This window comes from Cydia pomonella, chromosome 8, assembly GCF_033807575.1.
Source record: "Cydia pomonella isolate Wapato2018A chromosome 8, ilCydPomo1, whole genome shotgun sequence".
NCBI classification, from domain to species: Eukaryota; Metazoa; Arthropoda; class Insecta; order Lepidoptera; family Tortricidae; genus Cydia; species Cydia pomonella.
Genome location: NC_084710.1, coordinates 10,754,804 through 10,768,718, shown reverse-complemented (window position 1 = coordinate 10,768,718; position 13,915 = coordinate 10,754,804). Strand labels below are relative to the sequence as shown.

The 13,915-nt window shown below is 42.1% G+C and overlaps 2 protein-coding genes across 4 annotated transcripts in view; one reads left to right on the top strand and one right to left on the bottom strand.

The window, feature by feature from the left end:
* Positions 1-415: 415 nt before the first annotated feature.
* LOC133520557 (tetratricopeptide repeat protein 21B-like) lies at positions 416-5,381 on the top strand. The gene is made up of 5 exons (XM_061855053.1): positions 416-528; positions 1,051-1,254; positions 1,845-1,943; positions 2,718-2,836; positions 3,970-5,381. The coding sequence occupies exons 1-5, from the start codon at positions 470-472 to the stop codon at positions 4,206-4,208; spliced, it is 720 nt and encodes a 239-aa protein (XP_061711037.1). The 5' UTR covers positions 416-469; the 3' UTR covers positions 4,209-5,381.
* A 509-nt stretch (positions 5,382-5,890) lies between these two features.
* LOC133520554 (V-type proton ATPase 116 kDa subunit a 1) overlaps positions 5,891-13,915 on the bottom strand; it is a 37,154-nt gene continuing 29,129 nt past the window's right edge. For all 3 annotated transcript variants that reach the window (XM_061855049.1, XM_061855050.1, XM_061855048.1), the window contains exons 9-15: positions 11,697-12,070; positions 11,223-11,332; positions 10,739-10,866; positions 9,449-9,675; positions 8,821-9,055; positions 8,272-8,443; positions 5,891-6,220 (exon numbers count right to left, since the gene is read on the bottom strand). In XM_061855049.1, coding sequence (XP_061711033.1) covers positions 6,124-6,220; positions 8,272-8,443; positions 8,821-9,055; positions 9,449-9,675; positions 10,739-10,866; positions 11,223-11,332; positions 11,697-12,070 — 1,343 coding nt within the window. In that variant the 3' untranslated portion in view covers positions 5,891-6,123. The remainder of the gene's footprint in view (positions 6,221-8,271; positions 8,444-8,820; positions 9,056-9,448; positions 9,676-10,738; positions 10,867-11,222; positions 11,333-11,696; positions 12,071-13,915) is intronic.

The following is a 13,915-nucleotide window of genomic DNA, read 5'->3' as shown; positions in this document are numbered from 1 at the left end:
CATGGTGCTGCTGTGTCTGTCGCAGCACGCGCCCGGGGCGCACGACGCCGGCACCGAGGAGTGAGTACCTGTGTCACAGTTACATGACGGCAACGTCGCGTTACTACTGAACCAGGCGCGGCGCTCCCCGCGCTGGGGCCAGGTGTCGGCGCGCCGCATGGTGCTGCTGTGTCTGTCGCAGCACGCGCCCGGGGCGCACGACGCCGGCACCGAGGAGTGAGTACCTGTGTCACAGTTACATGACGGCAACTTCGCGTTACTACTGAACCAGGCGCGGCGCTCCCCGCGCTGGGGCCAGGTGTCGGCGCGCCGCATGGTGCTGCTGTGTCTGTCGCAGCACGCGCCCGGGGCGCACGACGCCGGCACCGAGGAGTGAGTACCTGTGTCACAGTTACATGACGGCAACTTCGCGTTACTACTGAACCAGGCGCGGCGCTCCCCGCGCTGGGGCCAGGTGTCGGCGCGCCGCATGGTGCTGCTGTGTCTGTCGCAGCACGCGCCCGGGGCGCACGACGCCGGCACCGAGGAGTGAGTACCTGTGTCACAGTTACATGACGGCAACTTCGCGTTACTACTGAACCAGGCGCGGCGCTCCCCGCGCTGGGGCCAGGTGTCGGCGCGCCGCATGGTGCTGCTGTATCTGTCGCAGCACGCGCCCGGGGCGCACGACGCCGGCACCGAGGAGTGAGTACCGGTGTCACAGTTACACGAGGGCAGCTAAACCAGGAGAAATACTTAGTGTAAATGCTGCACAAAACATTGCAAATGAACAAAACTCACTCCATTAGTGTGTTATCTGAGTGGACGGGCTAGTAGGGCGACGAGCGGGGCGTAGGCCGTGGCGTTCATGTTAAACGTCTGCGTGCCTCAGTGCCGGATACTCAAATCCCTTGGAAACTCGACGCAAGGACGCCACGCACATACCGAGGGCCGAGGGCCGCACACTTACTATTTGTGTAGCGATTGCAATACCAAAAAAGAATAAAGCCACCAGTTATAGTCAGTCTTAATTCTTAACTCCACTTTCTCATATTTCACTATCTTTCCCAGCGATACAAGAATGCTAGCGCTCAAAACGGCCGAAAAGCTGCTAGCGGAAGTAGCGCCCGGAGACCGTAAAGCCTTGCAGGCGCTAATCCAGCTCGCTACAAGACAAAAGAGCATGGCCGAGCGCGTGCTGCAAGACCTGCTGCCGGCCATTACAGATGACGCTGGCCAAGATGACCCGTACCTCATACTGGCTATCGCTAACGCGTAAGTTTTTAAAAGCATAGTCTGCATAGTCTGAGTTGATGTTCGAAGTAAAATCTCATACCAACGCGTGCGAGTGTTTTAAAATTGCGAATTTCTACGTTGAAAGGTTTAAAAATCTACTTTCCATAATTTTTACAGACTCTTTGTTGTATAACATATAACTAGTATGGAAAAGTGTTATATGTTTTTTTTATGATAGAGGAGGCAAACAAGCAGACGGATCACCTGATGGTAAGCAATTACCGCCGCCCATGGACACCTGCAACACCAGAGGAGCTGTACGTGCGTTGCCAGCATTTAAGATGGGAGTACGCTCTTTTCTTGGTTTGAAGGTCGTATCGGTCCGGAAATACCGCAGGCGACAGTTCATTCCACAGTTTAGCTGTGTGAGGCAGAAAGTTCCTGGAGAAACGCACAGTTGAGGACTGTCAACCATCTAAGTGGTGAGGATGGAAATGTTGTCGCGTAGGGCGATGGCGAAAAGAAGCGGCAGGGATTATATTATGTATCAGTTTCGTCTACATACACAGCAGCTTAAGTAATTATCCTATTATTAGACAAAATCGTTTAGCCAAACAATTTTTTTTCAGTTACAATATTGTGAAACAACCAACGAGATCCAAGAACATCCTAAAGCGGACTATTTCGTCTATACCTTGGACACCGGAGAAGGCTGATGGTTTAGAGAGGTATGCTTTGTTATTTAATATACCTAACCAAACTATTTACAAGGGTGGTTGCAGAAGTAACAGAGGGTGGTGCACATTGCTCGTAGAACAAGGGGCTGCTGGCAAAGAAAAATGAAAGGTGTGATAGACGTACTCGAGCTATAAACTCGCGAATTTAAAACCGTAAAAGGTTTTCCAAGCCAAAACAAAGAAAATTAACTCCAAAGGCCATGCCACAAGCAATCCGCACCCATAGACTGCACAAACAAAATGGCGGCTCGTGGTTCGCGGCGATTACAGACCCTCGTCGCGATTTTGATAGCCCAGACGGTTCACGGGGTTATTTTAAACGTCAAGCTTCTATATAATTATGATAGTTGCACCGTCTAGGTTATCAAATTCGTTGCCAACTTATTTTGGTCTGACTCCACGTCTGTCCCTGCCGGCGGCTACGAGCAAAATTTAAACGTGTTGGATCGTCGACAAACTTGCTCGCCGGTTTTAAAGTACGCGTACTGTGAGTGATACACGGCCGAGTAAGGTCGTCGAGCTGTAAGTACTGGACCGTCTACCACCGTTAGAATGGCGTCCGAAAACTATAGGAAGCAGCAAAAGGCCCAACTAATGGACAATCCGGACAATAAGGCGTACTTTGGATGAAGGCACTATAATAGATCCTTCGTCCGAAAGGCTGGTAAATATGTTTGGTGACAATGACTAGTCACCAAAACGCCAGCGCCTGTCGAGAAAACTGATTCAGAGTATTCCTTAAGTAAAGGCTTCCTATGCCGTCAGATGCTGGCTGGAAGTCGCTGACGGCCAAGTGAGCTCCGGCCGAGTGGACGCAGCCAAGGAACTGCTGACTAAGGTTCTCAACCACAACAACTCTTGCTCCGCCGCTTATCAACTTTTAGGTATGGTTACTTATTTATAATTTTAGTTTATTTATTTATTTTAGGGATAACAAACGACAATACAGTATAATGTAAAATGTTACATTTAGTAGTACAATTAAAATTAACGTAATGCATAGCTAATGACATTATCCACAAATTACAACAAAAATATGCAATGGCGAAAGTATACAAAAGTATTAAATTATGGAGGTGCTTAACGTTTTCACAGAACGTGTATTATAGGTTAGGTCGTGTCAATATAAACTGCAATAGCATCGAAATTTGTGACAAAAAAAATACGCCTATGTATGTACAGTCGCCATCAGATGTATGGGAGTGCCGAGGTGCTCCAACTATCTGAACAAGCACTTTAACACCTTGACAATAGAGGCGTGTTCAGATATTTGTGAGCGCTTTGACCGTTCCGGTATATCTGATAACGACGGTACACAATAGTGCCATCGGTTATAATTCGGCCGACAAAAATACGCCTAAAATAATTTGCTTCACTTTGTTCCTCTGTCTATGATTGTTATCACTAAAGAGAACACTTATGATCGATCAGGGACCGGTCTGGTACCCCCTTCGAGGGTTTTTGAAGGGGTATTGCGTAAGGCTTTGCTTACCAAAGCCGTTGCTAACTAAAACCCTTTCATTTGGCTTTTTAAGCGCTTTATAATACAGGTAAGCTGATTCCCGTTCCTAAGCGCTAACCCCTTGAAGGGGTATCGATTATAAATTATAACACTTATACCATTTTCAACTTTCTCTTGGTAAAAATAGAATCAATTATTGCTTATTTATGTTTAAAGAGAAGGATTAGTTGTCTAGCGCGTCGACAGCACAGGCGTTATAATTTTATGAATTAGGAAGATATCCTTTCATTTAGCGGTATCTCTGAAAGGGAAACCCCTTCCTAGAGCTAAGTCATTTAAGTCAGTCAATGGGTAAGCCATTCAAAGGGAAAGCCAATCGTCGGGGTTATTCGATGAACGTCTAAGCCATTTAAAGGCTTTTTTCTGGGAAGGGGTGGACGGGTCCCTGTGTTTAATAGAACCTTGTTTCCTCTCGTTTTCTGAAAATCATTCTAACGGATAGTTTGTAGTCTGGTTTTTCTATGATACTTATCTCTGTTAACGTGCAACTTACAGGCTACTTGGCTGAAAAGGAGCAGAACTACAAAAATGCTGCCCAGAACTACGATAACGCGTGGTCATTCGGAGGCAAGAGCGATCTCTCCGTCGGCTACAAGCTGGCTCACGCGTATCTGAAGCTTAAGAAGTACCCCGAGTGCATTGTCGTCTGTCGGCATATACTTAAGGCGCATCCCGACTATCCCAAGCTTAAGAAGGAGATATTGGAGAAAGCTAAGACTAATTTAAGAACATAAATATGCATTTTAAAAATGATTGTGGCTTTGACAGTAGCGACTGTTGTCTGACCCCTACAGTCTACAGTGGAGGGGCCCCATATGAACTTTATTTACGATATAGAGTAAGAGCCGGTTGACAAACTGATTAATGTCAAGTAGAAGTCATCCCATAGATCAGGGGTCACCTATTAGTTTCATCAGGGGTAAAATTAAATTAAAATAACCATCGCGGTCCGTTTCTACTTGAGTCTATTAAATAAGCAAAAAAATAAAAAACAACGGGTTGCACTCCGGGAGTGCCGGCAGAAGTGAAAACTTGAATATTAACCTTGTGCATTTTTAGGGTTAACCAAATGGCAAAAAACGGAACCCTTATAGATTCGTCATGTCCGTCTTTCTGTCCGTTTATGTCACAGCCACTTTCCGAAACTATAAGAGCTATACTGTTCAAACTTGGTAAGTAGATGCATTCTATGAACCGCATTAAGATTTTTACACAAAAATAGAACAAAAACCAATAAATTTTGGGGGTTCCCCATACTTAGAACTGGAACTCAAAAAATCTTTTTTCATCAAACCCATACGTGTGGGGTATCTATGGATAGGTCTTCAAAAATGATATTGAGGTTTCTAATATCATTTTTTTTCTAAACTGAATAGTTTGCGCGAGAGACACTTCCAAAGTGGTAAAATGTGCCCCCCCCCCCCCCCCCCCCGTAACTTCTAAAATAAGAGAATGATAAACCTAAAAAAAATATATGATGTACATTACCATGCAAACTTCCACCGAAAATTGGTTTGAACGAGATCTAGTAAGTAGTTTTTTTAAATACGTCATAAATGGTACGGAACCCTTCATGGGCGAGTCCGACTCGCACTTGGCCGCTTTTGATATTTTGGACTGGTTAGGAAATAATTTTGCACGAATTGGTTTAATTATCAGTATAAAGTACTATCATTTATGTGGTAAAATACAATATTCAAGTTTTCACTTCTGCCGGCACTCCCGGAGTGCAACCCTTTATACCCGGCGCGGCGCAGGAGAGGAGGTATCCCCCTCTCTTTCTACCGCGCGGCGGTCTACTGGCGTCAATGACATTGTAACAGTTTTTCGATCAGGTCACGTGTCCGTCTTACGAATTTTCAAACTAACTAATCTGTCGGTCACGTCACGTGACCTGCCGCGAGTTTAAGACATTTTCCCCATCTCAAAAAGTGCACAGCGCCGCTAATATATAGATAAGTGTAATATTGATTACATATGAAAATTGCGATAATAATTATGAAGGGCGTCCGCTAGCTGGGCGGATTTACGAAAAATAGTATGGGCAACGCTAACTGGCCCGGCCGCGTGAGACGCATTTTTACGCACAATGGCACCCGCGCCAGCTAGCGGACGCCCTACAAGTTGGTTGTTGCCATACCATACCATTATTCGGCTACAAGTTCATTGATTGTGCCCTTTCTCAATGCTTTTATCGTGGTCATAATATCCGTCATTTTCTACTAAATGTATAAAATACAAGAAGGTGCTTGTAAGTAAATAAGTTGTTTAAAAAATAATTGTTTAATAAATAATAAAATAGGAATATGTTGTATGGCATTGTTATTCAGGAACTGAATTCTTATAATTTGACTTATAGTTAGTACTTCATTTCCTAAAATGTCTTAGTGTATAACAGTGCACAATAAAACGAATATTTTAAAACATGCATAAATATTTAATTAATCAAACTGTTTTGTGACCTTGCTACACAAAGATTAGTCAAAATACTGTTGCGATTTAAATACTAAAATAGGGGTACCTAACCTTTTTTACCTTCTGCTGATAAATCATTTTATCATAGTAAAAATGGCAAATAAATATGTTTTTGTTTTCTGGCATTCGCCTCACTGGTTGAGAACCCCTGTACTAAAGTAATGATTAATGGAATTATTCTTCATCCTCTGCAGCGTCAAGGATCGTCTTGAAGCAGAAGGGCTGGAAGATGTAGCCCAGACCCGAGTAGAACTTGCTCATGAACTCCACCCTGAAATACATCAGTTTATATTAGTTTCCGATTTTTATAAAACATCAGTTGCCAGTGGCATGCTACTAGAAAAATATACGGTTGCGTCACTATACAATAAATAAACATTATAGGACATATTTACCTCAATAAGGCTTGTGTTGTGGGTACTAGACGACGATACATATAATTCATATGTAGACTTTAATTACGACCTACTTTGGAAAAAGCTTGACAAGATCAAGTTTCCCAAGGAGCTAACACGTATATTTAGGTGTTGGTATGGTGGCCAGAGAAACAGTGTCCGGTGGGGCAACGCACTTTCGGACGAGTACGGATTGCAATGCGGTGTAAGGCAAGGGGGCCTAACCTCCCCGAAATTATTTAATTTATATATTAATGACCTAATCGAGGGACTCAGCAGCACGCATGTCGGATGCCATGTTGACAGAGTCTGTTTCAATAATATAAGTTATGCGGATGATATGGTGTTGCTGAGCCCGTCGATAGGGGGATTGAAAATACTTATCGACATTTGCGAATCGTACGCCCGTGACCATAAGTTAAAATACAATGCGCTCAAAAGCGAATATATGGTTTTTAAAGCGGGAACCAAAAGCCCAACGTATGTCCCTCCCATTCTTCTTGATGGACAGGAACTAAATAGGGTGAGGTCTTTTAAATATCTTGGACATTTGGTTACCGAAGATCTGCGTGATGATGCAGACATTGAGAGGGAACGCAGAGCTTTAGCGATGAGAGCAAACATGATTGCGCGCAGGTTCAGCCGATGTACAGCCCAAGTAAAGATAACCTTATTTAAAGCGTACTGTACATCGCTGTACACATGTAGTCTATGGACAAGGTACACCCAGCGATCGCTAAATGCTCTGCGGGTCCAATACAACGATGCCTTCAGGGTGCTGTTGCGGCTGCCGCGATACTGTAGCGCGTCCGGGATGTTTGCGGATGCGAGCGTGGACGGTTTCCACGCCACGCTCCGCAAGCGTTGCGCCGCGATGCTTAGCAGGGTGCGTGACAGCCGCCACAGCCTCCTGGCCACAGTGGCAAATAGATGGGACAGTGGCCTTTTGAGGCACTGGTCCTCCCTGCATGTCAGTTTTAACAGGAAATTTAATTTAATGTAATGTTAGTTATTATTTATTAATATTTAATTTTAATTTTAATTTATTCAAGTCCAATAGTATTTAATTTATATAATTGTATGTTAATGTTATTTAATTTTAGTTCTAATTAATTAACTTTATAAATTATGGATTTTCAATTGTCTGAAATAAATGAATTTTAATTTAATTTAATATATGTATAAATACGGATATACATAGAAAACACCCATAACTCATGAACAACTCTTTAAGTAATCGCCCTTACCAAGATTCGAAGCCGGGACCTCCTGCTCCGGGAGGGTCACTACCGAAAGGGCTAGGAAATCGTTATTTCCCATTCTTTTTGTTTGTGCTTCGATCTAGATTCTCACCAAGTAAAGTCTGCACTTGGCACTGCCCAGTTGGCAGTAAAATTGCATACATATAGCACTTGGCGTGGTCGGACTATGTGTGCCAACCAAAGAAAATTTGAAATGACGATGGCGCCACTTTTTGATATTTAACTTATAAAATATTTGTTTCTTTTTTCCTAGCAAGTGTGGTGAAAAACGTCGTATGAATTGCGTGTGCTATGGTAATTACACACATCGGCTTTCTTATTGCGCGCTCGCTTACAGCTCGCGCTCACAATATCGCCTCGTGTGTGATGACCAATTTAGCACAGTTGTATCACAATGTACTATTAACACATATCAGTGAAAGAATAAGGATCTAAGTCAAATAGCATTCTGAACGTTTTAACCATGTGTCGAAAGATGGCAGTAAATTTACGTGGCTACAAAGTTTTATTTGACAATACACCTCTATTCCAAATTCTTTTTGGTGCCAACGTAGGTATTAATGAGGCATGATTTCAACTTTATTTGATTTAATGTATCAAACTTAGTCAAGCTGCCAGGTTACAGAAAACTAGACTTTACGATTAAGTATTAAGGTTGAAATTACCAGTGCAAACGCAGCGTGTGCAGGAAGGCAGAGAGGCCCTCCATCATGACGAGGATAGCCAGCGTGAAGAGCGCCCAGAAGCAGAACGCCACGTACAGCTTAATGGCTCCGACGTAGCCGTGGTCCTTCAGGCCCATGGTTAGCACCATGTTCCACAGTACTTCGGACAACTCTGAGGACATAATGGTATAATTTAATATTTTATATTTCGCATGCAAAAAGATCTTGTTTTTGTATAATAAGAGTCCCCACAAAAGACATAGAGACATGTTCACGTCATCCAGCAAGATCGGGTAGTTCATTGATCTGTCTGTCCCTACTTATTTTATATTTTAGATTTTTTGAAATCTATTCGTGCGAATTGTTCTGGGAAGATGGATAAAGTACCACGCATGATCATATCAAGTATAGTTCTTGTAATCCTCGATGACGCGCATATTTGTCAAATCTAACCTTTAATAACATGACACGATCTTATAGTCACGCATTGAGGTCAAAACACACAACGAATTACGATCAGTGAGGACAGATTTAAAAGAGATAACTCACCAGCGTGAGCGAGCGAAAGCGCCCACAGTCGCAGATACGAGGCGGTGTGGGAGATGGTACTGAGCACGTATTCAATGGTGTGGATGCCCTGGTGGATCATGATCTCGCTGAAGGGCTCGTCCTCGTGGTCGTGGCCGGCCGCGGGCTTGGTCGCCGGCGCGGGCTCGGCGTCGCCGATCGAGGTCTGTTCTTGCATTTCGATGCCGGCGTTCACACTGCCGTTTGAGTTTTCAGGCTGGAACAAGATGATCAATAATAACAGGCCGAGGCAGGCGACCATTTCACATGAAAAATGTTTTTTGTTGTAGAAATTTAAAGGGATTATTTTTTGGTTTTCTATCTAACGGACCTACGTATCTACACTCAGGATAAAGGAATCCTTGACAAGCTTGGTGTAGCTGGATTTATGAAGTGAATGGTGACATACCCACATATTATTTAGGTAATTTCAGTTTGCTATACGATAACTTTGTTACTGAATTAAAGACCGCAACTGTACCAACATGTAGATTCGTGTCTAAACCTAGTGATATCGGTTTTTGAAGATCTACTGAAGAATAAAACAAAGGGGTTCTCCAGCACGAACGCAGCGCGCCTTCGAACATGAAACCCTCGCACTGTTACATACCTTGGCGGCGTGCTTCTTCTTACCGGCCGCCAGCAGGTACAGAGGTTTCCCGAGCAGCATGACAGGGATACAGCACAGGGCTATCAGCACAAACGCGCGCTGGATGGTGCCCTGGCCTTCGAACATGAACTCCTTGCACGGCTTCTCCGGCTCGGCACTTGAAAACAGCATCATGTTGATGAAGAGAATCAGCACTGATGGCGCGCAGCCTTGGCGGAACGCGGGATCTGAGACAAATGTTCATAAACAATAAATTCCTGTTAAACAATAGTAATAGGATTTTAAACAATTAATGGATCAGTTGCTCTTCAGATACTTTCAAACGTGCCTATTATAATTACGCATCTAGAAATCGGAGTATTTCTGTTAACTATTCTTTCCAATGAGTTGGAAATATCTTACGCTTGTATTCTGCAATGCAGATGTGTGTGTGATACTCAGAAGAAGAAAAATTGAGGTCACCAGACTAGTGCATTACACACAACTCCCAGCTGACTGTACTATTAACAGCAACACACTTAACTGACCTTACTTATTATCGCGTTATTCATAAACGCGCTATAAGCCACAATTAGCTATTAATAGTTTGTTTCTTTTGACTCATGTATTTGAAAGAAAGGGATAAAACTTAACAAACGTTGTAAACTTAACACGGGTATTATATTTAATTCAACCTAACAATATTTAAGCACTTAACTATAAATATAAACAAACCTATAAAAACTAATCGAACAACCCACCCCGCATCGCCCCCAGCCAAAAGGTGTCCATCACGCTAGCCGCGTTTCCGCGTTGAACCGGGATAAACGACCTCTGCTTTAGGAACGACCCGGAACGGGGGTCGAGACCCCTCTCCTGCACGCGACGCCCCGGCTCCCCGAGAAAAGTTATAGCTTCCGCGCGTCAGCGGCAGACGTCTCCACGACGAGGGGAACGAACAAGAAGTTTGACAGCCCGGAATACTTGTCCCTCTTTGCAGGTGGCACCCCACAAAAACCACTTACCTCTTTCCCACGGCACCAACCATCCCGCCTTTTGCCATCCGACCGACCGAGCCCCGGCGGCTCCAGCACGCACGGGACGTCGGCTGACCGCAGTGCCCTTCGGATGGGAACCTCCCCGCGCACCGGCGACAGCTCGAGGCATGGTGCTCGTTGCTCTCCACCATAGACCCGCAGATGCATAAATGTGGTTGACAAACATCGCAGCCCAGACGGAGAGCGACGGCCACCCGCAACGACACATGGTCACACATGGTCAGTTGAATATTGACAATGATTCACGTTTTACCGTCGTTAAAAGCGCTGTAAGCGAGCCACTTGTAGAACATCATGAACACCATGTACGCGAACAGAAGGCACAGGAAAATAATCTGGGGCAGGAACTCTAGGACTATGCTGTAGCGGCGCTTGAAGAAACTGCAACAACAAACAGTGAAATATAGATACGATTCACATTAAACGGTTAGGAGACGTGAAACTAGAGTCAAAGAAATTTGAACTTTCTGTACAGTAGTTACATTCCATATTTAAATGGCAATGATCACGAACAGTCACGTGCGCATAGCCTATTTGCATCGTCTTTAACGATTGTCGCTACAGACCACTAGCTGTACCGACACATTCTAATTCGAATAATTATGCCTGAAAATGTAGAAAAGAAAATTAGGGCGAGGAAAAATCTACTTCTTTGAAAACATCCTTTATACAAATGCTGTAATATTATAGCTCATGTTTTTGTACTATCCCGTTATACCCAACTTTCAATGACTTACTTGTAATTGACGACGCTCATGCAGACACCAAAGATCATGTGGATGACACCGAAGATGATGGACAGTTTCATTTTGTACGAGTTCAGGAAGATGATTTTGTTGTCAGCAGTCTGAAAGAAAATATAATGTATTCGTAAACGTTGTTCAACATCTATAATTTTACATGATCACCTATAATTTTTGCATATTTTTTTATGTAAGTAATAGGCAGCAACAATAACAAGCAGACGAGCCGCCAGATGGGAAGCTGTCATCGCCGCCCGTGGACATAGGAGGAGCCACTTATGCATTGCGAACCTTTGAGAACCCGAAATACCTGGTTCTTGAAGAATCCCATAATTGATTGCTAGAAATGTAATAGTAAATGAAGTCGCTACTCGACAATGATATAAAGCACATTGAGTGTCGGCGTGGCTTTACAACGTCAAAATATAAACATGATTTAAACTTTTCAATCAATATTTTGTTAATTACCTGCCAGATAGGATCGATACCGATGAAATAAGGCTGGTCGATATAAGAGTCCTTAGGATCCAGCTGAAGCGCCTGATTCGCCTGCATATACGGATCGTCGTACGGAATCTTCCACGCCGAGCCGAAAATGTTCATAGATTTCGAGAATATATCGTTATACACCAGTCCAGTATACATAGAGAAGCAGCCCATGAAGAGAATGATGTAGCGACCAGCGAAGAAGATGTTCCAGATTTCGTTCTTTGATTTTTTGGCGGCGAGAGGGACTTCCTTGATGACCATCCAGGCGCCGAACATGGCCATGATGGCGCCGTGCCCGAGATCGCCGAACATCACGGCGAACAAGAAGGGGAAAGTGATGATTGTGTATAACGCTGGGGACAAAAAATACATCATATTAGTATATGCAGTTGTTACCTGTATAATAAATGTCATTAACAGGAGTCGGACAAAAAGTGCGGATGACGTAAAAATTACGTACTTAATCTTGCACACAGGATGATGTTTGAGTTTGTATTTAAACTTCCGTGTGACATGTAGTAACAAAGTAGTATTAATGAAGTAACAAAATAATCGTAAATAAATCCATGGAATTAATAATACAGGTGGTAGGGTGATGTAGTGAATAAAATAAATTTCACGAAACTTGTTACCATAAGGTATAATTATTTGAAATTAGTTAGAACAAGTCTGTGGGATCCTCAGATAAATAGGTTTAATAGTCAAAAGTGGGAACAGTAGGTAAGATTAGCAGTATACGTGTTTGTCACGTACCTCCAAAAACGGAAAATTGCCACAATATTCGAGTAAAGATGACATTTTAGAGCGTTTTCTTATATATTAGTAAATATAAATTTTAGCTAAATATAATCGTGAGGATACAATAGCTAAACAATAACGAAGTCAATTTATTGTTCAGTCAGCGTCAAATACTTCGTAGCAGTCAAAGTAGCCAAATAGTTCGGTACACCATATATTTAGTATGGTGTACCGAACTATTTGGCCACTTTGACTGCTACGAAGTATTTGACGCTGACTGTTCATCTGATTGACAATGTGTCAGTCAAAAACGTACTTACTCATTTCAAGTGGCGATATCGTTTAATAAAGAGGTCAATAAAGAAATTGATAAATGATACGTGATAATTGTTTATGAAAATCAAAAATACTATTTGAAATCATCCTATAAGTGGTTTGACGTCATTCGCACTTTTTGTCCGACCCCTGATTATAATTCACCTTGTGAAGAACGCATGGCGTAGCAGATTTATTGTCGTTTTAAGATAGGACTGACATATTGACATAAAAGCGTACAAAGCCTATTTTTTACGTGAACAGTCACAAAATCAGGCAGTTATTACATCGATGACAGTTTCTATACTTTTTTTAGAATACTATGTATTTACTCAAAAATATATGAATATCAAAAATGCAGGTGAATAGTTCCTGCATCAATTATTTGGATAAGGTTTAGGGTTTCTGGTTTCTCGACATTTTTATTTCTCGAGGCACGAGAATTCTCCAGAAATTTCGTAAGTTTCTAAAGACACCATGTCATTTTTTTTTGCTTTATTACAAATTAAACTTATAGGAGTCGGGTGAGATAAATAATCAAACAAATGTTTAATTTTTAGTTACCATAAATTGCACTTCATAATCAAAATTTCAACAACAAACAAAAAAAACTATACAGGCAAACGTGCGCGCCGGCGATGTGATATGCTATAGTGTATTTCTTTAGGTATTTAACAAAATGTAAACAAACGACATTATGTTAGGTATTTTTAGTCAAGAATATTCAAGTCAATTAATTTAACTCGATGTGACAAACTTACAGAAGTTTTACGACGTAATAGTAATTTATTCTTAACAATGACGCTGCTAAAATTGTGCTATTTGGCTAATAGTATATAATAGATAGTAATTTAGTTTTGTAATATTTGGTATTACATGGCCCTATAAGTAGTTTTTTTTTAGCATTTAGAAAAAGATAAACGATCTTGAGGTGTCTTTTTATAGAAAAACACTTTTGAAAACTAGTCACGGCAAATATGTAACTGTTATAAATCATATACGATTATTTACATTATTTTGCTTTCATAAGTAGTAGTAGTAATAGTTACTAATTGTATAAAAGCGTTTTGCAATAAGAAAGACACGTCAAGATTGTTTACTTTTTTTTTAATGCTAAAAAAACGTAGTAAAAAACCTAAAAACGA

Bases quoted from the DNA above. Each gene is read 5' to 3' on its own strand.
- LOC133520557 (XM_061855053.1), top strand. From the start codon at position 470: ATGGTGCTGCTGTGTCTGTCGCAGCACGCGCCCGGGGCGCACGACGCC. The intron at 529-1,050 runs GTGAGTACCTGT...TATCTTTCCCAG, and splicing joins CACGACGCCGGCACCGAGGA to CGATACAAGAATGCTAGCGC. The intron at 2,837-3,969 runs GTATGGTTACTT...TGCAACTTACAG, and splicing joins CGCCGCTTATCAACTTTTAG to GCTACTTGGCTGAAAAGGAG.